This window comes from Mustela nivalis (assembly GCF_964662115.1).
Source record: "Mustela nivalis genome assembly, chromosome: 7".
Taxonomy (NCBI): Eukaryota; Metazoa; Chordata; class Mammalia; order Carnivora; family Mustelidae; genus Mustela; species Mustela nivalis.
Window position 1 is genome coordinate 141,114,215 of NC_139026.1, and position 25,075 is coordinate 141,139,289.

The 25,075-nt window shown below is 42.9% G+C and overlaps 1 protein-coding gene across 1 annotated transcript in view; it reads left to right on the forward strand.

Moving 5' to 3' along the window:
* The first annotated feature begins 1,308 nt into the window (after positions 1-1,308).
* The window catches only part of ITIH5 (inter-alpha-trypsin inhibitor heavy chain 5), a 71,867-nt gene continuing 48,100 nt past the window's right edge, over positions 1,309-25,075 (forward strand). Inside the window, exons 1-4 of the mRNA XM_082740945.1 lie at positions 1,309-1,493; positions 10,364-10,408; positions 22,206-22,369; positions 23,322-23,423. Of these exons, the coding sequence (XP_082597071.1) occupies positions 1,404-1,493; positions 10,364-10,408; positions 22,206-22,369; positions 23,322-23,423 (401 nt within the window). The 5' untranslated portion in view covers positions 1,309-1,403. The remainder of the gene's footprint in view (positions 1,494-10,363; positions 10,409-22,205; positions 22,370-23,321; positions 23,424-25,075) is intronic.

Here is a 25,075-nt window from a genome sequence, read left to right on the forward strand (position 1 = left end):
CTCCCTAATCTTCTAATGTCTTTGTTGAACAAACAGCATTTCAATAAGAGTAAACAAAATATTTTAAGAAGAGCTGTCACCATAAACACCAATTCTTTTTGTTTTTCATGTTTTCTTTTCCTAGTTCTATGTCCACATTTTTGTGCATCTGTATTTTTATCTGATTATAATCATATTGTTGATAGGGTTATGTAATCTGGTTTTTTGCTCTAGATTACACCGTAGACATTTTTCATGTTCTACAGACCTTGTGATTCTTATCTAATGGCTGCATAATATTCCAGAGGACGGATGTGCCATTATTTGAGTTAGCCATTTTTCTGTTCTTGGCCATCCCGGTTTTGGTCAGTTTCTCACTCTCATTCAGCTCATGGATTTAGATGCTGTTTCTAGAGAGACAGAATATGTCTTTGAAGCGATTGGCTTTTGAAACTTGAAATAAACAAGTGGCTCTAGCAACACTGTGTGTCCAGCAGAGAAAAAGACAGTGCAGGGTGTAAAAGCGGCGTGTGGATGGTTGGCAGGCAATAATTCTTATGGCTGGACAAAATATCACCAATGGTTTGTAACTAACATACCCAGTGATATTCATTTCCATGATTAATAACCAAAGCCTTAGAAACACTGCTACACGGTGCCGTTCTAGCCTCTCCTTTTCTGCCCCCTTTGGCCAGAACCGCATAAAAGGGGACAACATTGCTGACACTTTCTGCAGTAGACTAGTAATTTGCGTCCCTTGATTTGGCTTCTAAGCATGAAGGCAGGATGCCAGGAGGCATGTGCTGCTCTCTGGGCAGAAGTAAGCAGGTCTCCTGTTGGCTTTATGCTAGCAGGTGAGGGCAGGTGGAATATAGAGTGGGTCGGGGTTGTATGTAGAACGGATGGGGGGTATTGGTATATACGGCAGCGAAGGGGTAGTGTTTATAGCAGGTGAGGGGAATATGGAGGTATACACAGCAGGTGTGTTGGGGGGGCGGTATATAGAGCAGGTGGGGGGGTGGGCTGTGTACTGAGGATCAGGCCAGCTTCTCCCGTATCCTCCTGCCGCAGGAATTTAAGCCAGCCCTGTAGAAATCATTTCACACCTTGCAGGAGAGAAGGATTTGGGGTCCGGTGGCAGGTGTCCCAAGCCCTGAAGGTGGCTGCACAAGGCAGAGCTGAAGGGCGGGCCGCGGAGGAGAGCCCGTGGCGAGCGGGGGGCAGCCTCTCTCTGGGGCGGTAGGGCCTCAACTGGGACCCGACTGGGACCTGGGTGGACGCGGGGCGGGCCGGGGGCGGGGCGCGCGGGGGGCGGGGCCCGGAGGGCGGCGGGGCGGGGCACGTCTGCAGCCGCCGAGCCGCGGAGCTGTCCCCCGCGCGCGTCCCGCCCGGTCCCAGTGCACCGCCGCGCTCTCGCCCCCGCCATGCTCCTGCTGCTGGGGCTGTGCCTGGGGCTGCCGCTCTGCGCGGGGTCTCTGGAAGACGCGCGGACCCGGGATGACACTTCGGACCGAGTAAGTAGAAGTGGGAGGACCTAGAGGCGGCCCCGGGCGCGGGCTGCCACCCCTTCCCGCCGCGTTCTTCGGGCGCGTGGCTGTTGGACAGACTCCCTTGAATGGCTGCAGGACGCAGGGAAGGGAGAGATCACCCCCACCTCCCGTCATATCGTCACCCCTTCTCTGCATTCCCCAACCTTCTGCTCGCAAGCGTCCCCATCTGTTGGTCACTCTTGGAGAGAGTTTGGATGAACTTTCCGCAGAATTGTTCCTGGGGTTTGAAAGCCCCGCAGAACCAAATCTTGGTTCCTGTTGTGGATGGTGTCAGTTTTGAGAGCGAGCCCAAGCTAGCTACAGTTTCTCCTTTAAGATGCACGCATGGGGTGGGGTGGTGTTGCTGTTGTTCCTAGCAGTTCAGAGAAAAACACCATCTAGAAGTTGCAGACTCTCCTCCACTTTCCCCATCTGAAAACCAGGGGGACTTGACTTTCCCATCAGGCTCTTAACAGTGGGTTAGCAGTTCAAAGGTGGCTTGATGGTCCGGGAGGACCAAAAACCCAGTGTGCACTTACCGGAGTTAGCAACTTGTGCATCTGCCGGAGTTGGTGTTCTGAAGGGCTCAGCTCACAGGTGGATAACCCCGCAAGTATGAGATCTCACTGCCATGCCCGAGAAACGGAAAAGCTTTTTGAAAAATATAAAAGGAACTGACCAAAATATCAATGGGCAGGGGGCGGCTGTATCCCAGTTAAAGTAGGCATCTCCTGGTACTGTTTCCACACACATCACAGAATCATTTAGCTTAAAGCATATTTCAGATGATGGGAACAAGAGAGAAGTAGGCATACTTTTCCTCCCCGTTCTCCAGCAGCTCGCTTTGAAGAGCACATCTGGAAGACGGTTCCTCTCTTGTTGACTCTGCACAGGGATGTGTTTTCTGCACAATGAAAGAAAGGGTCCTTCTCACATAGCGTCGTCAGGAGGAGTAACCAGGACAGATTCGAGGAGGGTGAAAGGTAGAGGGGGGGGAAAGGGCCCGCTTTGGGTCCAGAAACTATGGGAAATAATAGGGTTTTAAGGATTGAAGAGTTAACACTCCTAAAGCGCTTGGTACAGTGGCAGCACTTAAGTTCACTCTTGCCATCAGGCTTGGGCTGCTGAAGCACAGCGGGAAGGATTTGGGGTAAAGAGCTTGAAAGTTTTGGGGGGGGGGGCAGAGGGAGGAAAGTGTGGGAGGAACCGAAACAAGGATTCTGTTTATGAGCTAGGAGGAGGGATGAAAGCTCCAGCATCTGCCAGTGCGAGTAAGCTTCACACTAAACTTTTCCTGCATAGAATAACATGGCCTTGGCCCATTTTAGCGATTTCATGCTGCCTTCAAACCATAGCGCGATTTATGCGTCTTGAAAATGACTCAGACAAAAATTCCCAAGATAGGAAGTTCTATGAAAGTTTGCAAATTTTACCTTTTTATCTCTATTAAAAAAAGAAACAAAAAGCAACAACGTGTGTGTGTGTGTGTGTGTGTGTGTGTGTGTGAGAGAGAGAGAGAGAGAGAGAGAGAGAGAGAATGAATAATGTAGGATTTAAGAACTCAGGCTCCAGAGTGTTCTTGTCGAGAACAAGCCCTCCTGGGTCCAAACCCTGGTCCTACACTCTCCGGAGAGTTACTTACTCTCTGTGAGTCTCTGTTCACTCATCTGTAGAATGGGATGGTGAAATAACTCAGTTAAAAGAATCTTGAAGATTGAAACTTTGAACAGTATGTGGTGATGGCCTTAGTGCTGACTCTCCATAATTATGGTCTTCAGAATTACACGTAAACTTAATTTGTAAATGTAAATGAGTATGTCAATTTCATGTAAATTTTAATGCCCAAGAACATGCCTGTTAGCTTGCATTGTCACTTGTTGCTTACCTTCAATTGGCAGTATTACTAATAACACCTTAAATTCAAGTTCCTTTCTCCTCTCTGACCCTTCACCCCATTTGTAGACAATATTACCCATAGCAAGAGACTGCTCTCAGCAGTGGTCTTCGAACTTTGGTATGCAAAATGGTACTCAGGGAGCTCATCAAATACCCTGGGTGGCTCAGTAAGTTAAGCATCTGCCTTAGGCTCAGGTCATGATCCCAGGGTTCTGGGATTGAGCCCCACATCGAGCGCTGCTCAGTGGGGAGCTTTCTTCTCCCTCTCCTTCTCCCTGCTGCTCTCCCCCCGCACCCCATCTTGCTTGTGTTCTCTTTCCCTCTCTCTGTCAAGTGAATAAAATCTTAAAAAAAATACACAGACCCCCATCAGATTAGATCCATTAGGTTTGGGGGGGGGTGGCTGGGTGATTCTGAATTAGATGACCCAGTGACCACACATAGAATAATACTGCTTTAAAAGAATCTTTCAGGAAACTAATATTAAAAAGGAAGTCTCTTGTATAAAATCAGCCTGTCGCAGATTTATCTCTTTCCTAATTTCAGATTGATATTGTGTCCTTAAATTGGGATAGGGCTGTATACCTATTACTACAAAACCAGTTTTTAATTTACAGAATAGCGATAACCACTAATAGACTGAGTGTTGCTAATGTTCCGGAGAGTTCGCTAGCGGCTCTGTGTAAAAATAGTGAGAAGCAATGGAGACTATGGTGGGAGCCAGGGGGAGCCAGACTGCCCGGGTTCAAATCTGCGTTCCAGCACTGACTGTGTGTACCTGGGCAAGTAACTTAACCTCTCTGGGTCTCCGTTTCATTGTCTACAAGACAGAATTATTACTGTGATTGGCAGGGGTGGATCTAGGTTTTTAGAGGCAAGTAAAGTTTACATCATTGGTAAGGCCCTCTTTGAAGAAAAAGAATATCCAATTAGGACTACAAAATTTCGGTGCTCAAATGAACATGTATTTAGGATGATAAAGAGATCACAACACAGGCCACCTGTTTACAGTCTGACAGACACCACAGACATCAGCCGTTGTTGAGGGACTGTGCGAGGGAGGGATCCTGACGCTTACATTTTATTAGCTTCTAAATAATAATAAAATAATAAATCCACTCTTGCTCTCACAGTTGCTGTGAAGATTTAGTGGATTAATTCACGTGAAATACATGTATTCAGTAAGCACTAAAGTGATATTCGCTATTTTCATTGTTTATGGAGCGCTTGCTTAAATCTCTGATGACCACCGCAAGGAGAGTCTCTGTTTGCTTCCTTCCCAGGAGAAGCAAGGAAGCTCTCCCAGGGAGAGTGACACCAGAGTGACAGGTGCAGAACCTGGATTAGAACCCAGGTGTGCTGGATGCCAAGGCTGGGCTTTACAGACTCCTCCAAAGACCAAGCCACTTTTGTATTTATAACCTAATAGAATTTGTTTCAATGTGCTTTTTATTTGCGGCTCCCGGCATACGGGTAGTGTTCAATATATGCCTGGGATACCGCATTGATGGTGGGGATACGTTTCTGATAACCTGAATTGAGAATTTCTGGAATTTTAGTTATTTTAGAATCCGCCCCTCAGAACTAGACCTCTGCATCTGGAAACACAAATCAAGAATCAAGAAAACAATTTTTGTTTTTGTTTTTGTTTTTGTTCTTAACTCTTTAAAAAGTGAAGTTACTAAAAGATTTTGTGAGCTCCAGACCACTCAGGACTGTCTCCTTTTATGGGCCTGGCTGTGATTGTTACAAAGGAGCCATCCGATGAATGGGAAGGAGGATATTGTGGGAGACAGTCCAGAGATTTACTCACTCCCCAACCAGCCATCTCCTATTTCACTGAGTAGAAGGAGGAGGAAGGAGAGGGCGTATTGAGAACCGGGTCTGTGATCTGTATGTGACTTCATTTTCCTACCCAGCAGTCTTCCCCACACCTTGGATGCTCTGTTGAAAGCATTCTTGCCTTCTTGCTGTGCGGGTTCCTGTCAGAGACCCCAACTGGCTCTCTGTAGCTAACGACTGGCTGGCTGGTTCCATTTAGGAAGATGGGATCATGGGAGGGAGACCTAAGCTTTTTTTGGGGGGGGGGCAGGGTTCCTAAATCTCCTCCTTATTTTCCTAGAGGCAAAGTCCAATTCCCTTGTTTTTCGCAGGTGAAGAAAGTGACTTGTCTAAGTCCAGTTGCCTTCTTCTTCTTCTTTTTTTTTTTTTCCTTATAAACCTGCCTGGAAATTGTTGGGAATTGTAGCCCAAAAGTGAAGTTTCTTCTTCCATGGCTGAGGTTATGGGCGCCCCGAATTGCAAATGGTCATTAGCTAAACATCCTGCATCAGCATTACTCCGAAGGAATAAGACATTTGTGTGAGGCATGTCGAGTTACCCAAACAGGAATCTTCCCAGAGGACTTGTTCTCAGCCCAGGTGACAGGCAGTGACTGCAGTGATGTTCCAACCCGTGGCCCTAGATTCCGTGTTAGACCCTCTAGCAGATCTCGGAGGCCCTGGCTCCTGAGTTCCTGGCTCTTGGTTTTGAGATCAGAACACCCCTAGGGGGATGGGGGCCAACTGGTGGGTAGGTTCCCAGTACAGAGCCCTTTAGGAACTCATCACTTCTGTCCCCAGATGGGGGTGTGGCTAAGGCTGGCCCAAACGCAGCATCCCTTGGATCTGTTATGGGACCCAGACATCTCTGTACAGTCAGCCTGGGTCATTACGGCACCCATGCCAGGAGGGAATGTCTGTGTTCTGCATCTTCTGAGTTTCTTTCACCTGGGTTAGAATTAGGTTTCACTCTTTTCCTTTTTCCCATGCTCTTTCCCATTTATGGACTTTGGGGAATGTTCTAAGAGTATTTCCCTTCTCCTTTAATCGTGATCCAACACTGTGATAAATCTGGGGGGGGGGAATACAGTCCCTGTTATTCAAATTATGAATATATAAGCAATGCCTACACCATCTTTCGCCCAGAGCTTGGCTAACTGATAATGTAGATGGGAGATTCTAGACTCCACATCCCCAACAGTGGTATTGCTACATTTTCTGTGTGAAGGAAATCTTGCCCAACCCTCTCCCTCCTGGTAGTGAATGCTGCTTAGTCCATACAAGTTGGAGAGGCGGTGGTAGACCTCTGAGGCTATTTCTCAGCGTAGTTCCTGTATTGAACCTGATGCTTTGTCAGTTTCTCCCGGCCCCTCCCCTTTTTTAAAGATTTATTTTATTTATTTGACAGAGAGATCTCAAGTAGGCAGAGAGGCAGGTAGAGAGAAAGGGGAAGCAGGCTCCCTGCCTCGCAGAGAGCCCGACTCAGGGCTCAGTCCCAGGGCCCCGGGACCACAACCTGAACCAAAGGCAGAGGCTTTAACCCACTGAGCCACCCAGGCGCCCCTCTCCTGCCCTTTCATCCCACTCCAGTAATGCCTGTGCCACTGGTTTAACCGTACCTCCAATGTAGAGCCTCCCACGGTTACTCCGGGGCATAGAGAACTCTGCTTTTTTCCATTTCCTTTGTAACTTATGAAAACTATCTTTTCTATTAAGTTTTCATGAGTACGTTTCTTTCTTTCAAGTCATATACTATGGTCCTTGACAGCAAGGATCATGGCTTACATTTCTCAGTTAAAATTGTGGCCTGGACATCTTCTGTTCCAATGCTGAAGAAACAAGCTCGGTTCAGTAGTAGAAAAGAACTTTATTTAGGCCCTCTCTGAAGTCTGTGATTTGGAGCCTCAAGCTCTCGACATTACTACTCACGGCGCCCTTGACAATGGACGGGAGTCAGTTCCATATCTGTCCTGAAACTCTACTCCCAAATTCTTGTGAGGCTTTGGGAAACATTCGAACAATAAAAAGGATCAGGAATTCCTAACTAAAACCAAAGATGACGACATTGGTGTCATTTCCAGTTCCAGTCCTAGCTGGCACCGGGAGACTCTCTGTACTGGGAAGCTTTGATTCTGGTTCCGTCTCTTTTAAACGTGGACTGAAGCGTTGCCATAGCGATCCCCTGAGACATCAGATAGTCATCTCAAAAATGAAAAACCAACTTCTCTTGTTCTCCTTAAAGCTTGTTTATTTTCTTGGAAAAGCTATTTTACAGAGGAGGAAACTTCAAAGAAAATACTTGAGATCAATCGCAGATCTTAATACCTGAGAGAGGTTGGGCTTTCTTTCTGACTTTAGCTGTTAAGTGGTCCCCAGCCTATTCCACAATTTGAGGAAGGGAAAGGCCCGACGTGAACCGGCAGAGCTGGCAAAGACCTTGCCCAGAATGCTTATTCTGGCTTTCTGTGGACAGTATCTCAGGCAGAACACCTCGTCTGAGAGAGAGAAACTAGTATCATCCTACTAATTGGTTCTCATTTGGACTCAGGGTGGCGGATTTTAAATCTTGTACTCTCTCTCCTGTTCCATGTTCTATAGAATAGGAGGCTCTGTAATGGCTTATAATGATAGTTTACAATAGTATATATACCATAGTGTGTGTGTGTGTGTGTGTGTGTGTGTGTGCATTCCACCCTCCTGCCCAGGGTAGATCAAGGGAGGATAGAGATTAAAACAGTTACTGTTATGACTTTAGTTTACCAACTGGAGATATCTTTATTGTTTCCTTTTCTGTTGTGGAAGTAAAATGTGTTAATTACTGAATAACTCAGATAGCACGGGAAAGTTTCAAGAAAAATAATTCAGCCACCCAAAGGTGGCAGCCATTTACACTGTGGTGTACATTCTACACATACAAACACTTACGCTTACAAAAATTAGATCATATTAACTGTAAGGTTTTGTTACCAGATATAGTCACTTGAAATGTGTCATGGATATATTAATCAGGATAGGCTAGGTTATTCTGTGGTGACAAGGTCTTAAAAATCTCAGTTTCTTAAATACCACACACTGACTTCTTGCTTATACAACCGTCCATCTTGGGATGATGGCTGTCACTTAGGAAGTTTGGCTTCAGAAGCAGCTGCCATTTCACACGTTGCTAATTACTGTACCAGAAAGCTAAAACAATTCTGTAGGATCATACATCCGTAGTGAAATCACTTGATCCAGGAGTGACGAATGCCACTTACATTCCTAACTTACTGGCGGAGCTAGGTGCATGGCCATCAGCCTTCCCACAACGGGCCCAGATAATGCAATACTTCTGGCAGACAGCTAGAGAAATATTTGGTGGACAGCACTGAAGTCCAGTAAAGTGAATGTTTGTTGATGCCAGTAAATAGAGATAACACCATTCTTTTCTTTTCTTTTTAAAGATTTATTTATTTATTTGAGGGAGAGAGAGAGAGAGAGAGCACGAACAGGAGGGGCAGAGGGAGAGGGAGAGAGAATCCCAAGCAGACTCCCGACTGAGTGGGGAGCCTGGTGCGGGGCTCGATCCTACAACCATGGGATAATGACCTGAGCCAAAATCAAGAGCCTTATGCTTAACTAACTGTGCCACCCAGGTGGCGCCCCACACATCATTATTTTCTATAGCCATGTAATTAGTCCATGTATCATAATATACTGATTATACTGAATAATATACTGAACCAAACCTCTTTTTAAAGATATTTTAGGCTATTTCTAATCATTAACAATTGTTTTAAAAGTTCAAAAAATTTTCTTACTTTTTCCCTCTTACAGTACTCTTCTGTAAGTAGAATTTCTCAATTAAAAGGCATGCGTACCGGTGGGAATGGAAAAATGTTGCAGCCACTTTGGAAATCAGTTTGGCAATTTCTTAGAAAGTGAAACTTAAATTTACCATATGACCCAGATAATCTACTCCTGGATATCTATGTCCAACACAGAGACTTGCATGTGAATGTTTATATAAGTTTCACATTATTCATAATAGCCAAAAACTGGAAAAATCCTGAACATCACCTGGCGAATGGATAAACACAATATGTTATATCTGTACAATGAAGTATTATTTAGACACGAAAAGGAACGAAATACCGATAAATGCTACAACAGGGACAAACTTGAAAAGGTTATGTTAAGTGAAAAAAGCCAGTTATAGAAGACTATTTATCATGTGATTCCATTCTTGAAATGTCCAGAATGGGCATATCCACAGGGACAAAGTAGGTTAGTGTTTGACAGGTGACAGGTAAAGGGTATGGGGTTTCATTCTGATCTAGTAAAAATGTTCTAAATTGAAGGTGGTGATGGGTACACAACTCTGACTATACTAGACAACATTGTTGTGCACTTTAAGTGAATGATTATATTGTCTGTAAGTTACACAGCCTTGAGCTGTTAAAAAAGAAAAGATCTGCATAAAGACCATATTTTTCAAGTTTTTGATCAGCATTATCAAATTGGCCTCCAGAAAGGATGGTTTATTACTCAGCAATATTTGAACAGTGATTTTCTATGACTAATGTTCAACCACCAGCTAGGACTTTTACATTAGTCCAGAGTGGCTGATCCCTTAATACAAGTTTTTTAAAATAAGGATTTTATCACCTTCCCATAGCCCTCCTCCCCATGTGGGAAAGTACAGTTTAAATAACCAGAAAAAACACAGTGAGAAAATTCAAGGTAAGTTCAATTTTGCTTGCAGAGTTTCCAAAAGTTTTGAGTTGAATAACCGAGCCCCTCAGAGTAGAACTGAATACATTTACTCACTGTAAGAGACACAATAGCAAAGAGCTTCAAGGCAGAAATAGAATAAAATGAAGTACAGATATTAGATGAATTCTTTGCTCTCGTCATTTCGTGCTCCTCCGACAGGTGGAAGAACATGCAAGTGACGAGGTAGCGCCGTCATGGTCGAAGCAGTTAACCAGGGTGGAGGGGGGTGGGTTCCACTGCCAGGCCCACTGCTCCTTCATCAAAGGTCCAATCTGCTTTTCAGGGTGGACTGTCTCTTCTGTGAATTTGAATTGATTTTAGCCCCCTCGTGTAATGCATTTCACAATGACCTCCCAATCCTATTTCATGACTCTTTTCTCCTTGTAGGTTGGACCCAGGGTGCCAAGGCAAGTCCGACTGTTGCAAAGGCTGGTATGTATATTCCGGGGACAGCTTCCGTGTCTGCGCCCTCACTACTCTGTATATTTTGAACCAGGCCCTACCGTCGCTTGCGGCTCCTCCAAAGCTTGCAAAGCTGCTCACAGAAGAATGCTGACATTAAACAGCATAGCTTTTATAAGGCTTGCTTGAACTGGATTTTCTTTCTGGAAAGAGACCTGATTGTTTCAGTAGGGCTCTAAGGACAAAGGATGGAGTTTCAGAGCCTTTCCAAAAAATGAAAAAGCTTAAATAACCTGTACTTTTTATGGCATTCCTACACAAGAAATAAAGGCTTTGTAGTGAAGTAAACAACTGAAGTAAGCAAAGAATTCACGTTGGTCGTCTACAGCTCCATGGAATGGAGTTGGGCAAGGCTCTCGGTGTGTGTTGGAGGCTATCAGATTGGAATTTGGGCGTGCGTTCAGGAAGTTGAAGAGCTTATTTGATCCCGTCTCCGTTCTTCCTTATCCCTGTGTATGCAGAGATGGATCAGAATGTGGGAACGTGCCTTCGGGCCTGGGATGTGAATTTGGCAGCAGTTCTCAGGGGCTAGGCATCCCTCCGGGGCCTCTCTACACCTGGGCAGTGTCTGAGTCGGTTCTAGCTTTATCACGACCCATGTCACGATCAGTACCGTCTTTGTCGGGCTGCGAAGTTGTATTCTTGTTAGTCCCTGCTTGGTTCTCCCTCCTCCTCTCTTCTCCCAGGTTTGTTAATCTCATAATCATTCTTCGGTGTTTGTCTCCACGTTCACATCATCACAGACAGCCATAGACAAACATAAACATGTCAAGAATTGTAAAGAATCTGGACTTCCCCCAACTTGCAAGCCAAGGAGAGGGTTTGTTGCCATTGCCTGGATGCCAGCAGAGCACAGGAGACTTCTGGGTCAGAGACAGAGGGTGATCACTGCACGCAGAATAGCCATGCGGGAGAGCCAGTGTTTGTATCATTCCTGGGATCTGATGGGCACGTTCTCTTCATCATTCTAGATATTAAACCAGCTTCCCCTTTGCTCTGGAGGGAGATCCCACCTCTTCCAGAGCTGTTCAGTATTCAAACATCCTTGAAAAGACAATTCAGAACAAAGGTAGTTAGAGCCTCTGCTCAAAAAAGTGTGCAGAAATACCGGGGACCCCTGGAGAATAGTGTCCCAGAAAGACCTGTACAAGTGTTCTTTTGTTCATGCATGCCTTCATCCCAGCTGGTACTTTTTTGAATGCTTACTATGTCCCCTGCACCACTGTAGGCACTGGGAAGGCGGTAATGAACAAGACAGACCAAAGACCCTGTCTTTCATAGACCTTGAATTCTGAAGTGGGGCAGAAATAGACGAAAAAGACAAAGTGAATAAATAAATCATAAGCGTCTTAGTAACAGAGAAGGTGACGGTGCCATTGAAAGAAAGAACATGCCAGAAGATGGTCGAAATAGAGACATTCGCATATATGAGATTTCTGATCATCGCTGCCAATCAGTGGGATCATACAATGACAGCTGAGGCTGGCCGAGGGTTTGCTGTGTGCCTGGCATTGTTCTAAGTGCGCCCGTGTCATACTCAGTCACTTCTGTACCGTTCTTTGAGGTGTTAGACATGAGAAGGCAGAGGCTCAGAGGGATTGACTCACTCACCCAAGACTACACGTTTGGGAAGAGGTGGCAGAACCAGGATTTGAGTCACTCCTCCGGCTTCTGTGTGTACTCGTAACACACATACTGCCTCGTCAAGGACAGATCTTTTGGTCCATTTCTTATTATTTTCAATCAATCTTATGTCACTTGGCCTAACTGTATCCATTCTTTTAGGTGGTGAAAAACATTCTCCGTAGTTGGCGCACCATCATTTGTTAAGCATTTGGCTGTGGACGAGCTTTCGATTTGTCTTCAGTTTTCTGACCCCTGTAAAAAATGCTGCAGGAGGGTTTTTTTTGTTTATTCTGTTATGTGGGTGCTTTTTAGTCTATGACCTAGATTTTCAATAGAAAGATTGCTGGATCAGAGGTGCATGGGCATTTTACATTTTGATAGCTGTCAGACTGCCTTTGAGTACTACTGCTCTTAATTCTGTCTTTATTAATTTCATTTCTATGAGCCATGATAAATATGCACATTTCTGCCACCAAACATATAATCACTCATTTTGGCTTGTCAGTCTCTTAGATAGAAAGTGTTGTCTCATTGTTCCTTTAACTGACATTTGCCTGACTACTTAGGAATTTAGACTTTTTCTTCCTATACATTTATTGGCCATTTACAGTGGTTCTTCTGGGAATTATTTGTGTGTGTGTGTGTGTGTGTGTGTGTGTGTGTGTGTGTCCTGTACCCATCTTTCTATTATGTCTTTAATCCCCCAGTGGTCAGTATGTTAGAGATCTTTGTATGGAGAGCTACTGTCTTCTGAATTGGAAGAATCCCCCCCACCCCAATGTCTCATTTGTTGATGAACTTTGTTTACAGTATGTTTTCATGTAGAAGTTTTAAGTTCCTTAGTAATAAATGAGTTCATCTTTTCTTTCTAGCCTTTGAGTTTTTGTTTTTGGTTTCAAAGATTTTCTTGACCCTTAAGGAAGTGGTGATGCAACATGGGGGCTTAAGTGGGTAGGAGAAGAATATTTATATAATTTTTATAATTTATAGATTTTATTATGATTTATGCATAATTTAATTTAAATTATAATTTTATTATAATTTATATGGTATGTATTATATAGAACGTATAGTATAATTTATATGTAATTTATGTATAATTGTATATTTATATAAATATAAAATTATATTATTTATATAATCACTTAGATTTTCTCAGACATCTCTAAGAATTTTAAAAGTCTTACTTTCACATACATTATGCTTCTTTTTTTTTTTTTTTTTACCATGAACCTTGTGTATACATCCAGCTGGTACAAGCATGAGCTTCCCAGCAGTAGACCTGATGCTTCCTTCCCTTTTGCACATGTCTTTGGTGCCTCCACGTTACATATAGGATAGATTCCAAGGACATGTAAGGCCTTGTGTGATCTGACTGTGGTCAGCCTCTGTAGCTTCAGTTTATCCTGGGAATCTCCTTATGTTTTATGTTCTAGCTGTCCACACTAATTTGAAGGTCTCCAGATGTTCTCTAACTAATGAATAGAATGTGGACGGCAACAGCTGTTCCTCTCCTATCACTGCCAACTCATGAACCACAGGGATTGCTTGATTTTCTTTTGAATTAACTGGATACCCTTTTTATGACACTCTTTGGCAACACAGACACCAAGAAAATTTGTATTTGAAGAAGCAGGCGGTATCTTTGTATCTGAGTAGCGTGGTCCTTGACAGAGAGTGACCCGGTTTTCACTGTCATCGCTTAACCTCTCAGGGGCAGGAGCAGGTCTTGGCATCTTCTTCATAGGAGGTGTTCTAAAATCTGTACTTGGAGTATGTTTTAAGCAGTTATGGTAAGACATGGAGACCTGGAACTGCTCATCACAAAGGAGGAACTTTACACTCCTAGGTCCCTAGGAACAGGAAGCACCGTGCTGGTTTCTGGTTGTCCGGGATCTAGCTCTGGGGTGACTTGGGGAAAGGGGAACCTTGCCTTGGTGTCTGGGAGGTTCACCAAGGAGGCGGCTGGGAGTGTGGGCTCTGGACAGGTGGGCTCACACAGGAGGAGTTTGCTGTCTTTAGGGATTAGCTTGCCCTGGGAAGGACAGTCTCTTGAAGAGCAAGGCTCCAAACGCCAGAGCGACAAGTAGATAGAAAATAGAGTCAGCCTGCACGGTGCTGGGTGTTGTCATCTCACTGGGGGCTACGTATGTGTCTGTCGCTTTGGTTGCGACTCCAGCCATTGTGGTTTCTCTCTTGTTTCTCTCTTGTAATTTATGTATAATTATATATTTATATAAGTATAAAATATATATAAAAATATATACATTTATTTATTTATTTATATAAATATATATAAATATATAAATTATAAAAATTATATACGAGGTGTATAGAGTAGGGTTTCTTTCTCTATGTAAAGGTGATAATTGCATTTTTTTTCCTTTCCTCTGATCATAGTGAAAGGTTGCTCAGTAGAATGTATTAGCACAAATGGCAATTCAGAGCTAATGCCACCCTCTGTCTACGAGGAAGTGAAATTGTGTCACCCGGGTGGCAAACACAGTCCCTAGGGAGGTGCCTTGTCTGAAAGTGTTCTGCTTCATGTAGCAACAACATGGGCTGGGTTGCTTTTCTCAAAAATGAGAGACAAGCAGGTACAGTGAAGGTCTCTGGACCCAGGGTCCACCAACAGCCCAGTGCCAGCCTTCTCTGCTATAAAGTGCGGGGATGCTGAGTTATGAGGTTTCTAAGGGTCTCTGCCATCTCCAAAGTGATTTCTTCTAATGGTCACTAGAGAACCGTTAGACCAGAATAAGACAACAAAGGGTTAATCTTCTGGGAAGAGTCCTGGTTCTGACCAAACATTGCTCAGTTAATTTCCAGATGGCATCTTGGGTAATTCAGGACATCCTCTGGGTGGCTTGATGTTAAGTGACTCGCATGAGTCACACAGAAGGCTTTGGTCCCTTGAGCAGCTAATTAAAACACTCCCTGCCTCAAACTGCTTTTCCATCTGTTGAGCCTTTGTAGGAAAAATAATGGAGAAACTGTTTTGTCACAGGAAGACTTGATTTTGCCTCCGATTTTCCAGTTGACATCCCCAAATGAAATAATGAGTTAACTATAAATATGGAAAGCATGTTGGATTTTTAAGAACTGTGCATTGGGAAAAACTGAAGCAACTGTTTTATATCCTTGTTTTTATGACATTTTCACGAATCTCTGCCTTTCCAGGTTCTGTCCCTGGCTTGGGCATGTCGGTTTCCTGACAGTCTTGTGTACCTGTCCAGTGTTCTCACAAGGCACCCGTCTTTCTAATTAAACTGTTCAATTCTTTGTTCCAGGAATGTGCTAAGTAAGACTCCTTACTGCTTCTATGCCTTTTGTGTTTTTAGAATGTTCTTTTGCACTCCTTCACCACAAACAAATTCTATGTCTATTTTAAAACCTTTTCTTACTTTTACAGACCTCACTGATTTCTCTTTCTTCTGAATTCTGGAAGGTCTTCCAGGCAGTGAGTGAATATGTACATCTCTCTGTATCTTCCCATGTTGCTTTCTATTTTTTGCCCTTTCTTCCCATGGTGATCCTAAGAGCCTTGAGAGAAGGATCCACAGGTAGTATTCCCAGTCCTTCATGGGATTTAATCTAGAGTAGTGGTTAATACATTCGAGTTAATTACTATTTCTGTTGGGAGAATGTGTATTTTTCTTTCATTGTTCAAGATTTTAAAATTCAATTCCATAAATGGTTTCGAGTTTTACTCTATGCTGACAGCCATGGGCAAAAAATAAATAAATAAAAGGTATAATTCATGGCTCCTGCTCTTGTGTATGGTCTCAGAGGGGCAGGGGAAGGGATGAGCAGCTTGGGTGTGGGGTAGCTGTGCACATAAGTGGCTTTAGTAGCTTCTAGGCTGAGAGCGCTATCCAGTAGGGCAAGGGCTACAAGGCTTAAGGAACAGTGGGGACTCCTGTGGGAAAACAGTAACTGGGCAGAAGCAATAAAACCCAAATAGTTTCTTGAAACTTTTCTCAGTCTGTCTCTTGGGCCCATAAACTATGTGTCCTATTTTTGATGTAATACTGTGGAAAATTTCAACCATATCCATAATCTTAATTTGAGGCCAAAAAAATTACCGTAATGGTTCATCTTAGTGTTTTTGTCAGGTGTCTTCTAATTTCGCATTTTAATTTTAAGTTTAATGAAATGATAATTGACAGTTATGTCATGAGGAAGGACAAGTCAGCATGACGTCACAAAGTGATGACTCTTCACCACTCTTGATTCTTCACCAAGTGAAGAAAATTCCAAATTATTGTCAGAACAGGGTTGGGCAAGGATCATCTACTGATGGAGCTAGATTTCATTTGGGTGGCAGGCAGGTGGAGTTGTGCCCTGTGTTCCTCTGAGCTGGGGACTTGCTAAGTTCTTTTCCCAACTGTCCCTCTACCTTTATGTAAAGGAAGAAAGCAGTAGGTCACTGTGGCCCAGAGCCAAAGATTCAGTGAATTCAACTCCACCTCTCAGCGGCAAGAAAAGCAAAGAATCTGTGGTCATCAAAAAAAATTTTGTTCAATTTTTTCATGATTATATTAAAATACACACAACATGAAAGTTACCTTTTAAAACCACTGTAAAGTGTCCTGTGTAGCGGTATTAAGTACATTCACACCGAATACAAACATCACCACCATCCATCTCCAAAACTGTCTTTATTTTGCAAAACTGAAACTCTGTACCTATTAAACACTAAACGCCCATTCCTCCTACTCCCAGCCCCTGTCAACGACCATTCTCCTTTCTGTGTCAATGAATTTCATTACCTGATAGCTATTTCATAAAAATGGAGCCAAATAGTATTTGTCCTTTGGTGACTGATTTATTTCCCTTAGCTTAATGTCTTCAAAATTCATCCATGTTGGGGCACCTGAGTGGCTCAGTCAGTTAAGCATCTGACTCTTGGTCTCAGCTCAGGTCATGATCTACTGGTTGTGGGATCAAGCCCTGCGCTGGGCTCTGTAGTCAGTGCAGAGTGTGCTTGAGATTCTCTCTCTCTCCCTCTCTCTCTGCCCTCCCCCTACTTGTGACAGCTCTCTCTAAAATAAATAAATCTTTAAAAAATTCATCTATGTTGTAGCGTGTGTCAGAAGTTCCTTCCTGTTTTTGAGCAATATTCCATTATACATATAAGCCACATTTTGTTTATCCCTCCATCTACCAATGGACACAGGTTGCTTCTATATTTTGGCTACTGTGAATAATACTGCTCTGACCATAGGTATATAGATTGAGACCACTTTTAATCTAGTAGAACAGAGGACATCGATGAGCAGAATAGGATTGGAATAAGGAAAAAAGTCTAGTAAAAACAGTGAAAATGGCTGCTCACTCTCAGCCCTCATGTCATGAGGTAGTTGGGATTGGCAGGTGTGAGGGGCTGGGGGCATAGGACATGGGTCTGGTCTAGAGTGGCAGCCATCATTAATTAGTGCCTGGTCTAGAGTGGCAGCCATCATCAATTAGTGCCAGCAGCTCATGGTCACGAGGGAATGGGCAGCCAGAGTTGCCCCCACTATCCGTTCCAAGACAAATGGGCATTATGGACTTTCATGTGAATTTTCCAACTTTTAAATGTTGTCCCCTAGATGAAAAATTTTAAAAGATTGTGCAAGTCAAATAAAAATGTCTGCGGTCTCTATAATTTGAGATTTCCTCCTAAAATATACCACTCAGTAAAGCAACGTAAATGATACCAGGGTTTTATCTGTTTAAATTGTGAAGGGATCAGCAAACTCTTACTTAAAGGGGTAGATAGTAAGTACTTCAAGCTTTGCAAGGCTGTATAGCTTGTCACAATTACAAAACTATACAACTGATCTATTTTGTAGCATGGAAGTCGTCACAGACAATATGCAGATGAATGGGTGTAAATGAATTATGTTCTAGTAAAACTTTATTTACAAAATCCTGTGGCTAGTTTGTCAACCCCTGGTGTAGCTGAATCAGAGGGCAGGGGCAAACAATCAGGAAAAATAATTATAAACTTTGATGGATGATAGGGGACTGGTTAATTAAAATATAGAGCATCTATAAAAAGAAAGTACTGTGCATCTATTAAAAGAAGAATGAGAGGGATTTGTTTGTACAGTGGCAGATTGCATTTTTCAAAGATAGTGGCACTTTGATATAACACTCCTTCCATTGAGGTAGGGTTTGGACCCTCTACCTTTGAAATCGAATGTACTTTTGCGACTCTCCTGGCCAGGAGAGTATGGTGGAAATGATGCCATGTGACTTTCAAGGTTAGGGCATGAAAGGGGATAGAGCTTCCTCCTCGATGTTGGGAAATGTGCACACATGAAGCCTCTAGCCTCCAGTCATCAGTGGGACTAATGTGTGAGGTAGTCCATGCTGTGAGTTCACCTGACCTTGACCATGTGGCAGGACCATGTAGAGGGGTCCTGGGACAACAAGAGATAGAGAAATGTCAGCCAGCATTGAGATGCCTCAGCAGCTCAGTCTTCCAGCTCAGCCACCTTCTGACTGCACACCCCCTCCCAAGTCAAGTCTTTCTAGAATTCCTGACCACAGAAGCCACAAGAGAAAAACACCATGATTGCTGTTGTTAAAGCACTCAGTTTTAGAGTGGTTATGCAGCATGAGGTGATTGGGATGTGCACAGATACAAAAGGATGACGCACTGTATCATTAGATGAAATTAGAGCAAATCAACACAGCACGTATTTATGGGAGGATAATACCAAAACCTGTTAGTTTAAGTATTGCCTCTGGGAAACAGAGCTGTTGATCTAGGGCAGGAGGGAGACCATTGTGTTTCCTTTGGTTTTCGTGTAATTTGAAGTTTTTACCATGTGCATATGTTACTTGATATTTTTTAAAAATTGGCTTACATTTTAAATAAAGTGGTGGGTGGTAATTCACAATTTTCTCAGTTCAAGAGATTTTTCTTTCTTTCTTTCTTTTTTAGCATTGGCTCCTTTTTACCCAGTGCATCTATAGAAATTAGAGTTGTGTGCTGTGGTATTGAAACCCTTCACAAATTCACATATTTAAGAATATAAGGATATTGGAGATAAGAGAATATGTTGAAACATGGATAATTTAGGAAGAAAACCTGCTTCCAGGGAAACATGAGTAAAAGTAAAACACTGCATCTCAATTTATGCTTTAATTTATCTCAAGGTTCCATTTGGGAAAGATGAGGAGACACAAATTTTAATTTAAAAATCCCCAGTGGGTTATTGTGCTCTTAAGGTCATTATCATTACCACCTTCCCCAACCTTATCTTCATTGTCTTTACTGGAATGTGTGTGTGTTTAAAAAATCTATATATATTAAAGGTTTATTTATTTATGTTAGAGAAAGCTTGAGCATGTGCCCAAGTAGGGGGTGTGGCAGAGGGAGAGAGAGAGAATCTTAAATAGGCTCCAAGCTCAACACAGAGCCTGATGAGGGGCTCGATCCCACAAATTGGACTTAGGTCATGACCCGAGCTGAAATCAAGAGTCAGACGCTTAACCAACTGAGCTACCCAGGCACCCTGAAATGTTATATATATATTTTTAATGAGATCATTTAACAGAAGGCTTTGGTTAATCCACGTCTAGAATCTCTTTTTAATCTGAGTCACTTCTGGAGAGACAGATATTGTCCCAAGGAGACTAGATTTGTGTGGAGACTATTTACAATCAATTTCTAAATTCCAGAATAGTTTCCTAAAAGCCCATTTCATTCCTTACTTTAGGCTTTACCTTAGATTCTTGGATCTAAAGGCAGACATAATTTTATTGATTGATTCAAGCCCTCTTAACTTAGAGATGGAGAAATATGAAGAGGTCCACCTCCTTGTGTTACTTTAAAACAGTGGTTCTCAGACTTGAGCATCAGGATCTCTTATTAAAATACAGATTTCTGGCCCCACTCCCTGCGTTTCTCATTCTGCAAGTCTGGGAGGGAGTTTGAAATTCTGCATTTTTAACAGATTTCCAGGTGATGCTCATGTTGCCAGTCTTGGGACCACTCTTGAGAACCGCTGCTTTGATGTAATTCCTTCTCAGACCAAATTGGAGAACCTCTTTTCCTCTCACGGGTGAAGAAATCTTTCAAATATGTTTAGATTTTTTTTGTCCTACTTGATCACCACTTTACGGAAACTTTGTGCTTGTCTTTCTCCAACTTTCCAAAAAAGATACACATTCTCTTAACATTTTTCCTGAGCCTGTTGCCTTTTGTTTTTATCCTTTCGAGTCACCAAGACCAAAAGTTCAGCCACAAAGATGAATAATCCCTTGACCTCTGTGTCCAGTGCTGGCCCATTCTGGTCTTGCTCTGTGCAGTTTCCCATCTTGAGTCTGTTCACGTGTGTTCTCAGATGTGCTTTGTACTGTAGGGGACTCAACCCTACCTCTCTAACATGTTGTATAAAGTATCTGTCCAGTTTCAGTGGTTTGCTGTGAAAGGTGGTATGGTTTGACTCCAACATTTAAATACATTTAAATAGAATGAGACACTATGAAACTTTTAGAATGGGGTGTTAGAGTCCCTCTGGGTGTCACAGAAGCAATATGCCTTGATACCAGCAGGGCATCATCTTATATTTATTTTGAAAACTAGCTTAGGGCTGGAAAGAAATTCAGAGAGCAGACGCAAGTCAAGAGAAACGTTGACTAGGTAGGGCACGTCCCGTAGGGAAAGTAGAATCCTATTGGAGTAACGTGGCTCTCTTCAGAATTTATTGAGAGCCTGTAGAGTGCTGAAGACTGTGCGGGGGTTTGAGGACCCAGAGATAGAAAGACGGATCCGCCGAGACAACTAGCCCCATGGTGGTGAGTGTGGGCTCTGGGACAGGTGGGATCGAGTTCAATCTCTTCTCCATCACTGTTAATGGGCCAAGATGTAAACTTACAAGCTTGACTTCTTCTCATGTTTGAAATGGGAATAAAGAACATGTACCCTGAATGTGTGTCGGTGTCCATAAAGAGATAATGCCTCGTCTTAATCTGCTCGGGCTGCCATAATAAAATACCATAGACATAAACAGCAGAAATTTATTTTCTCACTGTTCTGGAAACTGCAAAGTCCAAGATCAGTATCTGGCAGGGTTCATTTTCTGGTGCAGACTCTTCCTAGCTTTTATAGAAGGCCACATTCTCACTTGTGTGACCTTTTCTCCATGTCCTCGTGGAGAACGAGAGCAAGCTCTTTCGTGTCTCCTCTGGTGGGACACTCACCCCATCAGGAAGACCCTCGTGACCTCATCAAACCCTACTCAACTGCCAAAGGTCCATCCCCAAGTACCGTCACATGGTGGGGGGCGGTTAGGACTTTACCACATGAATTTGTTGGTGGTGTTGGGGGGGAGAGGATGAGGGTCACAAATGTTCAGTCTGTGCCTGTAACTTGTTCAGCCAGTTCTTGGAGTTAGAGAACTGCTTTGGTTGCTTTACTCATTAATGCTTCCTTCCTTCTTCATCTGCTTTCAGTGCCCTCGGATGGAGCGCTGTTGTGAAGGCTAGAAATACACTGAAAACTTTTAACCTGCTTTTAATCTGCTCCATGTAGCGACTGCTCTTGTCAGAGGCTTCGGGATAAATTTAATTAGCATACACTTTCCTTTTTCTGGCTTCTAATACCCCCAATACTGTCTTGAGCTCAGTATCGATTCCCACTTTCCAATAATGTGATTGTGGTCTCCGTGGGAAAGCTCTGGAATCTAGCTTCTCTAAGTGGGTATTGAATTTGATTTGGAAATAAGTGTGCCCTGATGTGTTCATCAATTTTATGATCCTGTAAATGTGATCTAAAATTTTATAACAGAAAAACATTACATACTTCACATACTTGACTTCTAAAATTCCAATACTTCATTAAACTACTTCAACAGTGTGTATTCTCTGTTAAATAGGAAATCTTCACCGTGTCCCTTTGTTTAAGTTAAGTTAGAAGATATGCTTCTCTCTCATGAGCTGGTTGTCCAACCATAGTTGTTTTATGAATGGAGAGAGTGGTGAGGCAGAAAGCGAGGGCAAGACAAAGAAGAAAAGAATCATATGCCAAAGGCTGCCAAGTTGAAGATGATTTCTCTGATGAAAACAGAGCTTCACCCCTACCCCAGAATGATTGATTTGCACGTTCCCATGTCACTGAAAATACCGCGTGCTTTAATTCCAACAGAAAACCAAACCCCTGATGACGGAATTCTCAGTGAAGTCTACCATTATTTCTCGTTATGCCTTCACTACCGTGTCCTGTAGAATGCTGAATAGAGCTTCCGAGGACCAGGAAATTGAATTTCAGTTGCAGATTCCAGCCGCAGCTTTCATCACCAACTTCACTATGTAAGCGACACTCTGGTCAGAGACCCTGGAATGGCGAAGTCCGTGTGGGGTAGCCAGGGTGAGCCCGAGAGGACGTGAGCTCCAGGGCCTGGGGGCGTGAGAATTTCTCCCAGCAGATGGCGTGGGGCTCAGAGGGTCGACTCCCTCGTTCCCTCTCTCCTTCCTTCTTCCCTTTCTCTCTCCCCGTCATCCCTTCTTCCTTCTTCCTTCCTTTCCACAGTCTCTTCCTTGGTTCTGTTTCTGTCCTCTTCCCATCTCCCATTCCTCTTCTTTTCCGCTTTCTCTTCTTCCCCCCGACAAATGAGTGCCCGCTCTGAGCCAGGAGCTCTTCCAAGTGATCAGTGTATTTCTGTGAAAAAGACAGTGTTGCTCAGCTACAGAAATTGCAGTGGGGAAAAATGATAAGTAAGTAAACAAATCAATAGATGAGATAATTTCAGACTGTAGCGAGTGCTTAAAGATGGCAAGTAGCACCGAGAGGAGCTTGTCTAGACGGGGAGAAATCAGGGAGGTAGTTCAGAAGGGGCAGTGTTTAAGTTGAGGTCTGAATGATGAGATAGCATGATCCATATGATATACAAAATAAACTATTTCTCCTTTTCTTCTGAACTAGGAGGTAAAGACGTGCAAAGAAGGGTGGATTGGGGGGTTTCATTTGGGGTCTGGGCAAGATTCAAGCTGGTGAATCTTCATGGAGATTCGAACAGATCTGATGTCCTCCTGGAGAACCCCAGAGGCACCATGGGTCAAGCCCGACTATTTGGACCTGTTTTAAAATTGCCCTAGAATGAAATGAATGATTCAAGGGTAGTGCCTTGGTCTGGAATGCCTTCTTTCTGGACATACAAGAGTCACATAAAAATATTTTCTAGGGTTGTCATGGTTATGAGATCCACATTTGAATTTGTCTTGGAACTGCAAGTTGGTAACATAGCTGTCTCTTGTGTTTCAGGCTCATAGGAGACAAGGTGTATCAGGGAGAAATCACAGGGAGAGAAAAGAAAAATGGTGATAAGGTGAAAGAGAAAAGGAATAAAACATCAGAAGATAATGGGTAAGTGCCACTGAGTTAAGGAATTAAAATCCACTTGAGCAAAGGGCCTCATTTCTTACTCCTTTGCCAACTTTTTTTTTCTTTTCTTCCCTTCCTTCAAGGATTTATCTGCTTCTTATTATTACCATAGAGTCAATAATTAAATATATACAGTTAACAATATAGCAGGAAAAGGTTTATCGTGAAAAGGAACATTTTATCACTCTGAGTCCCCAGAACTCACTTCCTAGAAATATCCACTTCTAATATTTTCTGTAATTTCTTTTTGTAGCGACTTCCCTAACTCTAAAGCTTAAGGTAGTCTAGTTTTTTTTAAAAAAATTCTTAATAAACATCAGACATTATCTGTTGATTTTCTGCCAGGAAGGAAGAGGATTTAGCATACGTAGGATACTCCCACCTTCCCTCCGCGTTCCACATTTTCACGTTCTTTTCTCTTCTTTCGTCCGTGTAAGCCGTGTTACACCATCTTAGACTAGACCTATCTTAAATTTCCACTCCTTCACTGAAACCCTACGTTTCCTTTTCCATTTCCAGTACCCATCTTCTTCTACATGATCATTTACTTTTGCACTGTCAGAATTACCAACATTTAAATTTTAGTCTCTAAGGGTGTATATTTTCTTTGTTTTGTCTATAACTTGAATCTAAACATTGAAAACCAATGACTAGTATTTGAGTTTTAATGATTACATGAAAGTCATTAACTGCAGAGCCACTTGGTATACTAAGATTCTATTTCCCTCTCTGTCAGCCCATTTGAAGTAAAGTGATCTGTTTCCTTTGAAGAAAAATGATTCTGTTATCCAGATAAGTTGGTGTGAACATGTGAGCCTGTTTTTGTTCGTTAATAAAAGGATGTAGTTTTGAGAAAGTTTGTTATTTAAAATCATAGACTGTCAAAAACTTTGCTGTTGGAAATCTTATTCACAAGAATGGAATATCTCATTCTTGCCTGGAAGATGTGAGTCATAGGTTTACTTTGATACAAAAAGCAGCCAAGGTCTACAGCTTCAGATAAGGCATTGTTGGCCACAAAAGTTGACATTTATCTTAACTTTGTAGTTCCTAAGGACAGAACCTTGACTTTGTTTCTCAGTCCAGGGTGATACTAACCACTTTATACACGGCCCTGCTTTGTTTCGAGCCTCCAATCATTGCTTCATTTAACTTTATCTGCACTCCATTTTTCTCCCAATCCTATACACCTTTGTTTGGCCAGATTCTCTCTCCATGATGCCTTTGGTGTGTAATTTCCCTTACTGCAGCAGTTTATTGAAACCCAGCTTTGCTGGACGGCAGGTGGGTCCTAAGTGGTCTTTATTAGATGAATCTTATGAGGATTATGTTTCATTACAATTCATAAGTCATTCATAATTATGCCACAGTTTAGTTTAGTTGGATCACAACATATGCATTTGTTTTTCCTGGACTTTTCAGTTATCTTTCTTTTTTCTAATGAGGTGAACCTTAATTTGTCAGGGCGCCTGGGTGGCTCAGTGGGTTAAGTCTTTGCCTTCAGCTCAGGTCATGATCTCAGGGTCCTGCGATCGAGCCCCACATCGGGCTCTCTGCTCAGCGGGGAGCCTGCTTCCTCCTCTCTCTCTGCCTGCCTCTCTGCCTACTTGTGATCTCTGTCTGTCAAATAAATA